This window comes from Oryctolagus cuniculus, chromosome 10, assembly GCF_051225735.1.
Source record: "Oryctolagus cuniculus isolate XC-2025 breed Fujian yellow rabbit chromosome 10, ASM5122573v1, whole genome shotgun sequence".
Classification (NCBI taxonomy): domain Eukaryota; kingdom Metazoa; phylum Chordata; class Mammalia; order Lagomorpha; family Leporidae; genus Oryctolagus; species Oryctolagus cuniculus.
The window spans coordinates 80,688,173-80,703,062 of NC_142876.1; the positions used below are offsets into that span (position 1 = coordinate 80,688,173).

Consider the following 14,890-nt stretch of genomic DNA (forward strand, 5'->3'; position numbering starts at 1 on the left):
ATCATTTTCTACCACTAAACACAATTTTTCCCCCATTCTACAGTCTTTTTTATGTGTTCATATTAAGCAAAAATTTCAGTTCTCCTAGGAAAAAGTTTGAAGATTTGGTTAAGAATTAATTAAACATATAAAAATATTTTAATGTTACAGGACCTTTTCTTTTTTAAGACAAAGTTAAAGTCAGAAATTTAGGAAAGGTCAGCACTGTGGCGTAGCAGGAAAAGCCACCGCCTGCAGCACCGGCATCCCATACAGGCACCGGTTTGAGTCCCGGCTGCTCCACTTCTGATCCAGCTCTCTGCTATGGTCTAGGAAAGCAGTGGAAGATGGCCCAAGTTCTTGGGCCCCTGCATCCCCATGGGAGACCTGGAGGAAGCTCCTGGCTTTGGATCAGCCCAGCTTTGGCCGTTGTGGCCATTTGGGGAATGAACCAGCGGATGGAATACCTCTCTCTCTCTCTCTCTCTCTCTCTCTCTCTGCCTCTCTTTAACTCTGCCTTTCAAATAAATCTTTAAAAGAAAAAAAAAAGAAAGAAAAAAATTTGGGAAGCTTCCTCATCCATTCTTTCCCTTCAGATCTGTTTAACTTATTTTTTTTTCTTCTTCCAAATCTCACTGGAGAAGATGGTCCCATAAGCCCCTTTTAATAAGTTCCAATGTGAGCAGAACTTATAATTGGGTAGTTGGGGATCAACTCTCCCACTTAAAAAAAAATCCACTGTAATCAACAATAAAAATAAAAGCTCTTTATAACCTGAAAACAAGTATACATATGAAATTAAATTTGAAGATAAAAAATGGAGGAAAATACATGAATGCTTGGACAAAATTCATGGAAAAACAATTAAAAGAAAAATTGTTTTGGTCTAAAAATTTTGCAATGCATACAGATATTTTTCATAATACACATATTTCAGACATTCAAAGGTCCTCATATGAATGGATTTCAAATGATTTTTCATTGAAGTATATTTATTTGTTAATTTCATTTTCCACAGATTTTTTAAAGTATCCTAATATACCTTGGTTCTCTGAAATACAATTCTATTCTATGACATTTACCTTTAAAAGCTATAGAAACTAATTTCCCTCAAAAATTTTCTGGAAAAATAAATGTTATATATGGGGAACATTAACTCCAATATCAAGTTTCATGAACATAAATAAAACCAACTTACTTAAGTTGTGATTGTCCTTTTTTTGCCTCTCTTTAGCCAACGCTCTTGCTTCAGACTCTGTGGGAAAAATACACGCTGTGCACGTGAATGAAGTAATTAGAAATTGGAACTGTTCAAGGGACACATTAATTAAACTTACAAAGCATCTAATTTTCTAAACACAGGGAAGCTTCTACAAAATGGCAAAGAGCAATAGCAACAATTTATAGCTCACTGTAACATACACAAGTACTAGCAAGAATAAAATATCTAGAAAGCTATGTAAATTTGCTACTGATACTCTATTATCAGAAGTCAAATTTTCTTCTCAGGCTGTAGAACTTTTTAGTATTTCTTAGTGCCATTGTAAAACACACTGACATGGACACTGAGTACGAAAGCTCCCAAACTGAATCTGCATGGTCTCTTGATGGTTCATTGATAGGAACTCATTTTTTCAGTGTGTGGAGCCAGGTTCTATTAGAACCTGCTAGAACAACATTATTTAGTGACTCTTAGGAACCACAATTTCCCAGTTTGAGTCTACAAAATCAAGAATACTAGTAGGATAAAGAAGCATTTGGTGGCGATTCCATTTGGAAAGTTCTAGTGGCATAGCAGCTCTCTTGAGATCTCTATGGTATTACTTCTCATCTTACAAAGACTAAAACAAAATAATACAAACAATAATGAAAAAGTTTTGTTTGTCCAATCCAGGGATTTAGAACACTCTGTTATAAGTGCTAAATTCTACTATAATTTAGAATTTTACCTCAAAATAGAAATATTTTAGCAAAATTTATAGCCAGTGAGGCACATATACAATTATCACAGTATGTATTTATATATGTACACACGTATACTAGCACATAAATTCATGTACCATTTTAAAGTGTTTTGGTCTACAGTGGGCCACATAACCAACAGTAGACCAGTAATATTCTATCACCCAGAAACATCACAGCTTTCTGTTTGTGTAAGTCCACCCAATGGCTTGTCCCAAAAAACAGAATCACCTAATGACTCATATCTCAGGACACTGCCCCATTGTTAAGCCTGTATGAGTATATATACACATCTGTGTATGTAATGATAAAGACACAATTCAGAAGCTGAATTCTTTCAATTGGAATGGTCAATCTCAATCATTTTATATTTTTTCCTCATGTAGAAAAAATGGTGGATAGCTTTTACATATACACCCTCCAGTTCAATGATTTGTTTTTTCTTTGTGTGTGTGTGTGTGTGTGTGTGTGTTGTTCCATGGTACCTCTCCTTTGTAGTATAGTACCTACTTTTTTTTTTTGCCTTCAGATGGTTTTGAATTATTAATTACCTTGTAAAACCCAAATCAATGCTTTTTAAATAAAATGCCTTTATCCTGCCACAATTTCCTTCCTGAACAGACCAGGATTTTGTGTACCACATCGTAGTCTCAGTTTGTTCACCCAATCCTGCAGGATGCAAGGACCAAATAATGAAAGGAGGGAGGGGTAAGGGCCATAAAATTCACCATGGTAGAATGCCAGTTCTAATAGAGTTTCTGTCATGTTTTAATGGCCAGATGCCTTCCCTAAAGCATTAAAACAAAGTGGTAAAATAGGTATTTCACACATGCCTCAAGAACAAACAATACCCATTGCTCTATTTTATAATTTTTTTCCTTTGTATAATAAATTATCTTTGTATGTGATATAGCAACAGTAACAGGAGGCATCTAACAATGTAAGAAATATATTCTTACCCTATCCCAACAGTGGGTATGAATGAGTGTCAAAGGAAAACTCGCTTCTAAAACTCAGATGCTTCTGGGGGTCTGAACATAAACACAAGGGTTGGGTGGAGACATCTGCAGCTGAAAACACTGTCTACTGCCCTCAAACCAAAGGGGCTACAGACAGTCACTGGCGTTGTTCATTAATAGTTGCCACAATTCCCAGTATCTCAGAATATCCTGGAAAGCAGGATTTTCAAGTATAAACCCTCCATCCTGAAATACTGCACCAAGTTTTAACTGCTGCAGAGACTTATAGATGGACATCCATGAGTTACATATAGTCTTGATATCTTCATGTTGACAATTTAATCAAAATGTTAACAGAAAATCCATAGTAAGAGGCATATTTGCTATCTGTTATGTATTTACCTGTGAGCTCCCTTTTTATGTTGGGAAGGTTGGCTGGACAGGAGTTGCTGATGGTGAGGCCAGGGGGTGGAAGGCCTTGGTTGCCATATAGGTCAATCAAGTTTCCAGAGACAGGTAACTAGAGAGACAGAGAAGCAAAAACAGAAATGAACTGTAGAACAATTCTTAAGTTCTTCAGGCTTTATTTATGGAAAATAATGTGTTACAAGAAGTCATTTTTAAAAATAAGAAAATATGAAATATTTACCCTTTTCACCCACTCACAGATACTGAAGTAGTTACATGGTATCATTCTCTTTGAGAGTCATGCAAGGACAGAATTTCACACTCATAAAATGGTGATAGACCTAAGCTAATGGGTTTATTTTGAGCACGGGCACTATGGATAATGTAGCAAACACATTATCTAATATAACCAGGTGCATGTAATAGATGTTTAGTAAATCTAAGCTGTCATAAAATAGAATTATTTTTTTTAAAGATTTATTATTTGAGGGGCAGAGTTACAGAGATAGAAGGAAAGACAAAGAGAGAAAGACTGCCCATAGTTCACTCCCCATATGGCTGCAACTGTGGGGTCCGGGCCAGGCCAAAGCTAGGAACCTGGAACTTTACCTGGGCCTCCCACATGGGTGCAGGGACTCAAGCATTTGAATCGGGAGCTGGATTGGAAATGGAGCACCTGGGATCCAAACCAGTGCCCAAATGGGATGCCGGAGTTCTAGGCAGTGGATTAACCTGCTATATACAATACCAACACTTGTAAGATAGGATTCTATGTGAGGTCACATTTTAACCAAATAGACTTTTACTTCAGTCAGTTTTCTTCTTTCTGTCTCTTTCTTTCTTATTTTTCTTTTATAAGGAAAAGCCTTGAAAAAAATTTCTTCTTGGAAAAGAAACAGTTTCCTTATTACTAAGTAATATGCTTATTACTAAGTAAAAGCTCGTTTCCTTGAAATTGAAGTTTTTCTCAAAACCACAAGAGGGAGCCCATAGACCTTAATAAAAGAACAAAAAAAACTTAAGCTTCAAAAAAAAAAAAAAAAAGAGAGAGAGCGAGAGAGAAAAGGAAATATTTAGCATTCCTAACCACCTAGCTTAAGTTTTTTCCCCCCCTCTAGCTTTTAATTGAATGTTTCAAAGTACTGAACTCATTTTCTCCTGACAGTAACTTCCTTTTGTTCTACATGCATTTCCCTGTAGCAGGATGCAGCAGTTTTACATTGCTCATTTTTGTAGAGAATCAAGATATTTCCTCTTCCAGTTAAAATTCAAAATATATTTACAAATTTTTTTAATGTATTTATTTTATTTATTTTAAAGACAGACACACAGAGAAAGAGATAGAAAGAAACAGACACGGAAAGATCTCGCATCTGCTAGTTCACTACCCAAATACCGGCAACAGCCAGGCCTGGGCTGGGACCCAAGTACTTGAGCCACCTTTGCTGCCTCCCAGGATGCATAACAGATAACTGGAATGGAGAGGGAAGCTGGGATGAGAACTCAACCACTCCAACATGGGACATGAGCATCCCAAGCAGCTTCGTAACTGCTATGCCAAACACCTAGCCCAAAGTTCTAAATATTAACAGTGGAAAAATAGTTGAGTGACCCACTACTTCTATCACAGACACTAATGAATTCCAGATTAAACAATCCCTATAACAGTGGTTACCAGGTAAAGACTTTGTTAGTTAGTCCTTCCCTTATTTGGAAACATGCTCTTTATTTTACATCTAAGAGAAGTAAATTCAGAGAACAGTTAAGTGCAATTAAAATGTTCAGCTATCAACAGGTATCTAGTAAAAGATTATACTCTATATTTATAGTACCTTTCATCCTCTCAAATGACCATTAACACATAGATGAAAATTACCCAAGAAATAAAAAGTAAATGCACTTCTTTCATCAGTAGCAACTGCCATCTATTCCATGATGGCTTCTAAATAAATGCCACATGAACTAAACATTTAGCTAAAGAAAAGGGTATGGGGTGATATGTATAGAATATATTTCCCATCTCACAGACTAATTTGATACTCGCTCTAATAGGATAAGTGGAGGCAGGGAGGACAGACAGATTAGCATGGCACAGTTTCCTCTTTTGCTCCTCCTATGGTAAGGCAGCATTTATGGTATGTGCAAAATACCTAATATACATTATTCCCTACACACATGCAAATGAATTGCAAATGTACTTGAACCATATTTCAAAGCTGTATGGCTAAAAAACCGATAAAAGGTGGCTTTGATTATTAGCTGTCATTTTACTTAGTGGCATTCTTTGAAATAGGCTCACCTTCTCAAGGTCAGCCTTGTTCTGTTTATGTGCAGTTTTATTCTTTCCCAACTTAACACAACCTGAAAGGCACTCTCATTGCTTTAACTTAACACTGTGAAAGGCTAAAGAAGCTGCTGTGATATCCAGTAACTCCTCTGGATTCCAAAGCTTTATTCTGTCTTTCTGGAGTTTCAAAGTATGGGAAAACTTTTGGGTTTTAACAAAGAATATGACTTGAAAATTCAAAGCGATAGGCTGAAAGAAAATTATTCCCATAGGTCTAGAAATGCAGATCAAATATGTTATGTGTCATATGCAAATTATATACAAAACATGCTTATATTAAGATTTGTTAGGGATAAATAACAGGAAAGTGACCATACAGCTAGCTTTTTAAAACTATACTGTCTGTATTCATAGATTTATACCAAGTTGTTATTTTTTTTTAAAAAATTATTTATTTACTTGAAAGGCAGAGTTACAGAGAGGCAGAGGCAGAGAGAGAAATCATCCATCCACTAGTTCACTCCCCAAACGGCCACTATGGCTGGAGCTGGGCCGATTCGAAGCCAGGAGCCAAGAGCCTCCTGTGGGTCTCCCAAGCGGGTACAGGGCCCCAAGAACTTGGGCCATCCTCTGCTGCTTTCCCAGGCCAAGACAGAGAGCTGGATTAGAAGTGAAGCAGCCAGGACTCGAACCAGCGCCCCTATGGGATGCCAGCATTGCAGGCAGTGGATTTACCCACTATGCCACAGCGTCGCCCTGGTATAGCTACCTTTTAAAAAAATTTCTAAGTCATCAATGGATCTATTGAACAGACAACCAATTCTAAGCTTGTTTGGTGCAACACAATTTCTAACTATATTCTAAAGGAAGATGATATGTATTAAATGTTTCATAAATTTAGAATGAAAGAGAGAGAGCTCTTTCTCACAAGATGAGAGAATTAAAAAACAGGAAATGAGAGGTACCAGGGAAAGAGGAGAAATACGGAGGCACATATCAGACAGAGAGAGAGAGACAGAGATAAGAAAAAATACCCAGATAGACAGGTGGAGATAGGGGAGACAGAGACCACGATAGGGAGACCCCAAGGGAAAAATGGACCCCAAGGGAGAAACGGGTGGGTAACTATAGAAAGGACTGCAGAGATTGGCATGGATTGACAGTAGTATGCACCAATCAGGGAGATGAGTTAAAATCTCCAAAACAGGCTCTCTCATCAGGCATTCTACTGAGGTCACAGACATCACTATTTCAGTTGAAGAAGCAGCTTATATACCCCCTCTGTCTACTTCTGCAAAATATTTCCCACCTCCACTGCCTTCCAGTACTGTTTAGGAGTGGGCAGCACAGAGCACGCCAGAATATCTTGCTGGGGAGCAATTAATTTTGTGAGTACCTACTCTGGCCCAGGCACAGACCCAGAATGGCGTTTTGTGTAAGCTATCATACTGAATCTACAGAAAGAAAAGCCAAAGTCCTTGCCATGACTGAATGGAAGATTTTGGTAGGAGGCCTAGACCCCACGTTAACAGCAATACTGAGGTGCTGTATTAACATGCTAATGTCAACCAATGAGAAATGTCAATTTACTATTCATCTCTACTTGAACCTGAGGAAATAAAAATCCAGTTGCTCACTACTCAAATATGGATACTCCAAATGACAAATTAACAGTGCTGAGATTTACATCCTGTAATTACCAATTACCCTGTCAATTTTCAGGACCCCAGTGTTACCAGACTGTAATGCAAATCTGGGCACAGGAATCAGGGGGCCTGAAAGGCTCAGGTGACCAATTATTATCCTTGGGGTGTTTGTGTTCCCCAAGGGTCAATATCTGGAGACATTTTTGATTGTCACACCTGGGAGAAAAGGGTGCTTCTGGCATCTAGTGTGCAGATGACAACAAAGCTGCCGAACATCCCACAGTGGACAGACAGCCCCCTACGACGGACTTGCCCATCCCAGATGTCTACAGTGCCACAGCTGGGAGACTGTGTCCTAGTGGTGGTTTAGGCTCTTTGTGTTCATGGCTGTTATTTGCTGAAACTACCAAAAGGAAGTCTGATCAAAAGAATATGGCTTTTTAATTACAAACTGGCCTCCAAGCCAGGCTTGATTTAAGAAAGGATTCTGTGGTTCCTCTCCTGGGTTTAGAGAAATTCCACCATCTATAAAGGTAACATCATAATGAGGTCAACGTAACACTTCTGGAGCTAAGAAAGAAGACATCTGCGGCTAACATGCATATTTTGCAAGTTTGCTGGGGTTTCATCCAGCATGTTCAGCTGACGGACAAGATGTCACCTGCAGAGTGTGGGCTGCACTGTGGACAGGCGAAAGCCACAGTGTAACTGGGACAGATAGAGCAAAAGGCGATGCGCCTCTGTCTGTGTGCCAGTCGAGGGCTGAACTGAGCTCCTCAATGTTCTGCTCCACCAAAATGAATATTTTTCCAAGTAAGTGATTATTGTAAAATGTTATCATTTTTTTTCTCTCTGGACAGCCCTCTTCTCTGAATATCAATTGAGCACTGTTAACACAAGCAAACTGGAACTTTTATTCTTTGTTTGTGATGGTACAAGAGGGCCCTTGTGCTCTCAGAACAGTTATTTCTAGACTTCAATTCCCTTAGGATAGTTTCCTTGCAATGCGTTCCATTTTATTTTTTAAAAAACAGTTAACTTGAAATAAAGCATTTCAGAGAATAAAATAAAAGGAGAAATGCCTAATATGAAGAGTATTAAAATTTAAATCTTACCATGGGGGAAAATGAAACTATTAATAGGTTATTTTGGTTTGTTATTTAACTTTCACCACTAAAATCCAGGTTTGTCAAGAATAAGGCTAGTTACATTTAGGGAACACTTGTTCTGTATGCTTTTTGTACAATAATCCATAATTCTCACATTAATTATCTTATGGTGAATGCTATTATTATCCATTTTACAGACAAACTGAGGCAGAGGTCACTGACTGACTCAGGATTATGCACTCAGATGATTGGTTCCGAGTCTGTGTTCCTACCAACCAAGTCTTTCCCTAAATAGCAAAATGCAGTAGTTTTTGTGTAACAAGTTTCTGATGAGGCCACATTTAGCCTTTTTCAGCATGGGGACTAAGTCAGAGAAATGGTTGCTGGGATAAAGTCAGTGATTTTTGAAGGCACCTGCAGGGTACTCCTCTCCCAGCTGGGGATTAATTCAGTCCTGCACAGGAGATCTTTCATGAGAATTTCCCTGAAACGACCTCTCTGGTCCTGAATTATGCCTCTCCAGGCAAAGCCAAAGATGATCTACCTCTTCCAGACTGTTATAAGCTCCAGGCAGACAGGAAGCAGTACCCGATCTACCCTTGCATCCATAGCACCTCACCCAGTGCTGGCCATATATCAAGTTTTAAATAAATGCTACATCAATCTTACAAAGAGTTCAGAAATAATCAGATAATGGGCCGGAGCCGTGGCTCACTAGGCTAATCCTCCGCCTAGCGGCGCCGGCACACCGGGTTCTAGTCCCGGTTGGGGCGCCGGATTCTGTCCCGGTTGCCCCTCTTCCAGGCCAGCCCTCTGCTGTGGCCCGGGAGTGCAGTGGAGGATGGCCCAGGTGCTTGGGCCCTGTACCCCATGGGAGACCAGGAAAAGCACCTGGCTCCTGGCTCCTGCCATCGGATCAGCGCGGTGCGCCGGCCGCATCGCGCTGGCCGCGGCGGCCATTGGAGGGTGAACCAACAGCAAAGGAAGACCTTTCTCTCTGTCTCTCTCTCTCTCACTGTCCACTCTGCCTGTCAAAAAAAAAAAAAAAAAAAAAAAAAAGAAATAATCAGATAATGAAAGAAGAAGACCTCAATGCTAATGTGGACTGAAAGGAGACCTGGGTCATGACAATCATCTTCAGAAAGGTTGCTGTCACGTGGAAAAGTTCTCCATGAAGCAACCTGGGATTCCTGAAATTTACAGAGAGACTCAGTGTGAAGTGTAATATAATTCTAATATAGGCCATGACACATTATAGGTGCTCAATGAATATCAAATGAATAAAGAAATTGATATAACAATTGACAGATCACATTTAATAACTTAGATGATGTAAAGTACAACTTATATTTCTTATGCCAAATGTTATACATACTTTTATCAGGTGAGATGACCATATGAAGTAGGTATAATGAATAGCCTCATTTTATAGAAGGGGAAGCTAAGGACTTAAAGAAGCTAAAAAACATGAGAGGTCACAGAGAACATGGCAGTCTTTGGATCTGAACCCAGGACAGGTCACAAATCTCCAAATCCTAACCATGGTGTTACAATGTTTCCCTAGTGAGCCAAGGACAGTCCTTTATTGGAGGCTTCCAAGAAGTTGGGTGCCTGTTTTTTGTGTGTTTGTTTGTGGGTGGGGAATATGAAGGATATGCAAGAGGAAGTTAATGAATACAGTAGTAGGTTGGATTGGATGACTTAAAAAATCCTCACATTTGGGGCAGGAGAACCAATGACTTTATGAAATTATGTCAATTCCACATTCCTCCTGAGTAATCAGGCAAAATGACCACCATCACAGCAAAGTTCTTTTGAGATGTCTGGGCCATTCTAATTAATGCTAGTAGGGCAGTGAAACACATCTTTGAGTCTACCTGTAAATTCCCTAGCATATGGTCCCCCAAGTGTTTTGTTCATGTTCGTCCTAGGATCTGACGGCTGACAAGTATAGTCGGTCTCATGGGATCCACTAAAATAGAAGCAAAAGGGCTTCATGGAAGCCAACCAAGGGTTCACTGAGAGTGGGGAGAGTTTGGCGTGGAAACGTTTATCAGCATGGCAGAACACTTGGATCTTCACAAACCAGGAGGTGCATTTACATGGGTGGAAGTAGACAGAGTCTAAATCTCCAAGAAGAAGCTTGAAGTTTCAAGGGAGCGGGTGATGGTGGGGTGGGGTTTCACACCTCGTGAGAGTTCAAGGTGTTTTGGCACAGCAGATAAAGCCACCCCTTGCAATGCTGGCACCCCATCTGGGCACCAGTTCATGTCCTGGTTGCTCTACTTCTGATCCAGCTCCCTGCTAATGGCCTGGGAAAATCATCCAAGTGTTTGGACACGTGCCACCCACAAATGAATGTCCTGGATGAAGCTCCTGGCTCCGGATTTGGACCTGGCCCACGCTGATTACTGCAGCCATCTGTCTCCTTCCCTCTCTCTCTGTAACTCTGACTTTCAAAATAAATAATTTTTTTCCAAGATGGAAAAGAAAAGAAACTGCTATCAATGAAAACTGTTTACTGAGGATTTTTGTGTAAATAAGTAAGGGTTAATAAGTTGTTCCCTGGCTAAGGGAATTTATTTTTAGAAGTTAGCTTTAAAAAATTTTTTTTGCTGCATAAAAAAACCCAATGTAATATTTACCAACTTCACCATTTTTAAGCATACAGATCAGTAGTGCTAAAGTATACATGTTCACATTGTTGTGAAATTGACCTATAGAATTTTTCATCTTGCACATTTGAAACTCCATACCCATTAAACAACTGCTTCCCTTTCTGCCCTTCTCCTCAACAGACATTAGTCTTTTAAACACTAGTTAAATTCAAAGACCTACTGTACAGGCAGGGCTCTGACACATCTAAGCTTTATTATTTATGCAAGACTATTGAAGCAAGAATGAACAATGCAGACAAAGCTCCAAATAATAGATAAAAATAAGTAACATAATTAACATATAAGAGTAAATATGATGACCACTGGCTTAAGAACTAAAATTTAAGAAGAGTGACTCCAATATCCCTCCATTACTGGGAAGTATTAATAACGTCCTCTAAAAAATGGCATTAACTGGGGCCAAAGTCACGGCGTAGCAGGTAAAGCCATCACCTGCAATGCCGGCATCCCATATGGGTGGCAGTTTGTATACTGGCTGCTCCAGCTGTAATCCAGCTCCCTGTTGATGGCCTGAGAAAAGCAGTGGAGGATGGTCCAAGTGCTTGGGCCCCTGTACCCACATGGGAGACCTGGAAAAACCTCCTGGCTTCAGCCTGGTTCAGCCTTGGTTGTTGTGGCCATCTGGGGAGTAAACCAACGGATGGAAGATCTTTCTCTCTCTTTCCTTCCCTCTCTGTACCTCTGACTTTCAAATAAATAAATAATTTCTTTTTTTTTTTTTTTTAACAAAAGATGGCATTAACTGGGGCAGGCATTTGGTACAGTGGTCAGGATACCACTTGAGACTTCTACATCCCATATCAGACTTGTTCTGGCTCGGCTACTAATCTCATTTCCAGTTGCAGGTAATGGCTCAAGTGCTTGGATCTCTGCCACCTATGTAGGAGACCCAGACTGAATTACTGGCTCCTAGCTTTGGCCTGGCCTAGCCCTGCAGGTTGCAGGCATTTGGGGAGTCAATCACGTGATGAGAGCTCTCTCTGTCTGACATGTCTCTTTCTGTTTGCCTTTCCAATAAAATAAATGAAAATTCAAAAATAAAACTCCATTAACCCTTTTCAGGCCAAACAGTGCATCATTGTGAGCCACTATGACCCAGAGTAGTTCCTTAGTTGCAGTAAACTAAGTTAGGCATTAGATGTCAGAGAACCGGAGACCAAACCTTCAACTGAAAGTGCACTTGCAGTCCAGGGATCACAGAGCTTCATCATGGTGTTTGAACTCATGAAAGATTCCTAATTTCTGATGTCAATGTCACTTATTTGTGATCCTGAGATTCTCTACTTTATTATCAATAAATTTCTCAATGAGTTACTTGTTAACATGAAAGTTCAGGAACAAGGGAGAGCACTGATAATTATCTCAATTTTCTTGAAACAAAAAAGTCCTAAATACCGTATTTGCCATTTGTAAGGCAGGATCCATCAAACCCAGGATTTCTTCATTATAACTTGATTCCAGGCTAATGATGTCATCAATTACATCATCCATCTATAGGAAAATGGGCAATGGAAGAGTCAGAAATAAGCCAGAACTCTATAATGCAACGCAAATAAAGATCCACAGTCCTTTCTTATCCAGTGCAAAAATCCTCTTTTGTTAGATTCTAAAAAGCAACTAGCCTCTTCCCGCTCAGAATATTATTGAAGATTATTGGGTGATGGGAATGATGCTTGCAGCCGGCATTACTGAGTGATTACTAGGTGGCAAGCACTGGGCTCGGGGATTTTCATGGGCTAGGTTACTGACCCTGACAATAACTCAATCAGAGTAGGCATTATTATTATAATAGCCATTTTCCAAGTGAGATAAATGACAGCTTACTGAAAGTTACATTTCAACAAAGGGTTGGAGCCACAATTTGACCATGCTCTCAGACACTGTGCCAAACCACATCTTAAATGACAGTTGCCACTCCCTTTATTCCCTGAAGACAACACTCTGTTCTCTTCACACAACCTTCTTGGAGAAGGAAACACAAATGGGAATTCAGCTCCTTGGTTTCACAGGGGTGAATGGACACTGGCTCTCAGGCCACTGGCTAGTCCTCACTGATCTCACAGTGACTGTAAAATCAGTTTCTCCTTGTACAGCTGCCAGTGTGCTTGGTACTCCCTGAGGAGCAAACCAGGACGAGGTTAGCATTACAGCCGTGGAGCTGACATTCCCACTAGATCAATTTTATTCCTGAAGTATCAAAACATCAGTTATGAGAATAAACAACAGTGATTACATGTGCATTGCAGCAGTTGCAAGAACCAGTCTGTGAAAACATTTATTCGTAAACACCTGATGTATTGGAGCTAGCTGGCCCGTCTGTGCTTGGGTCACAGTGTTTCACAGGGACACAGTGTCATCCAGACCTCAGGGGGATGCTCCTAGGTATCTTTCTGCCACTCCCATTACAGTGAGAGGCTACAACATTATGGGGCTTGGGTTGGATCCTGGGTTCTCCCACTTTAAAAACCTCAGTGCGTCAATCTATACGATGAGATTAGTAACAGTTACTGCCTTAATAGATTTTTGTGAGATTTTAGTACAAATCATACAAAGTGCTCACAATGCCAGGAATATAGTAAACACTGAAAAAAGGAGTGCTATTGAGCGATCTCTTATACAAATAATTGACAGCCAGTTGAAATAACTGTAGCACTCCTTGTTACTGTCCACTTCTAGGTATACGAGTTTTACTTATTTTTATGAGATAGTTTTGTAACTGAGTTGGTAAATAGGTAAATAGGTCAAGGGACTTATAAACAACTGTTTTTTGGTAAATTTTTCATTTTATTTGTAAGAAAATAAAAATTAGTGGGCTTGATGTGATAACACTTCACAAAATTCTTTTCTTGTATGACAAAAGATATAAACTGATAACAGGAAGTACAGAAAAGCAAAAAATAATTTTTGTTGCGTATATTCTTGTATATATTTATATACATGCATAAACATATAAACAGATTTAACATAATTTATGTACCCATTAAGTAGGATGTTAAAGAAGAACCTTTAATTACTTGGAAAAATATTTCTTAAGTCAAATTAAAAAAGCAGATTCCAAAATATATGATCTATGAGATTCTATTTATAAAATACATACAGATCACACCTCTCCCTTGGTTATACTAGTAGCCTATGAAAATTGCCACCTTACAAATAACATACATTGATGATGATATGTAAATGAAATATAGCATTACACATTACTTATTAAAATTTATATATTTTAAGCACTTTTCAAATATTTAAAAGAATTTAGAGCAAAGCCACATTTTCAGTTTAATTTCCCTAAATTACTTAATCGTGAGATGCTATGAAGAAAAGTGGCCCTATTCATGGATTTCTTGTTTAAAAAAAAATTCAATGGAAGGGGAAAAAAAAAACACCTTAAGTCATCAAGAAGGTGTGATCAGCCACAAATATAGATTCTCATTACAAAGTGTTACATCCTACATCCTCAGCCTACCAAGTCATTCAGTACCTGCATACACGATGCTCGCGAATGTGTGTTCATACTTGGGCACTCGCTCTCCGCCCTGTTTTGCTCTTCAAACTTATAAAATCCCTGCAAAAACACAAGCACAAACAGCCCATGACATGGATCTGCAGATGACTCTGCATGACACGTTCAAATGAGGCTGATGGCAAAGCAACAAGATGAACTAAGCTTTCAAACACATGGAATCCAACCAGAGAGGAAACAATGATGGGTAACTGGTGTCAGATTATCTTGCTAAATGACAAATATGGACAGAGAAAAAGGGTGTTTGGTTTGGGCATCGTGGAAAACAGTCAGTTCCTGTAGAAACTGAAATCAACTGAACTTTGGAAAATTCACCCCTGATCTCACGTAAAGATTTCAGGG

General features: G+C 39.2%; 1 protein-coding gene across 18 annotated transcripts in view; it reads right to left on the minus strand.

Moving 5' to 3' along the window:
• MITF (melanocyte inducing transcription factor) overlaps positions 1-14,890 on the minus strand; it is a 246,758-nt gene that overhangs the window by 17,507 nt on the left and 214,361 nt on the right. For 9 of the 18 annotated variants that reach the window (XM_008260922.5, XM_051852223.3, XM_070050608.2 and 6 more), the window contains 4 exons: positions 14,507-14,590; positions 12,424-12,519; positions 3,303-3,420; positions 1,178-1,234 (listed from right to left, as the gene is read on the minus strand). In XM_008260922.5, coding sequence (XP_008259144.1) covers positions 1,178-1,234; positions 3,303-3,420; positions 12,424-12,519; positions 14,507-14,590 — 355 coding nt within the window. Of the gene's footprint in view, positions 1-1,177; positions 1,253-3,302; positions 3,421-12,423; positions 12,520-14,506; positions 14,591-14,890 lie in introns of all 18 variants that reach the window. The other 9 variants (XM_070050609.2, XM_070050606.2, XM_008260921.5 and 6 more) reach the window with 1 other exon arrangement.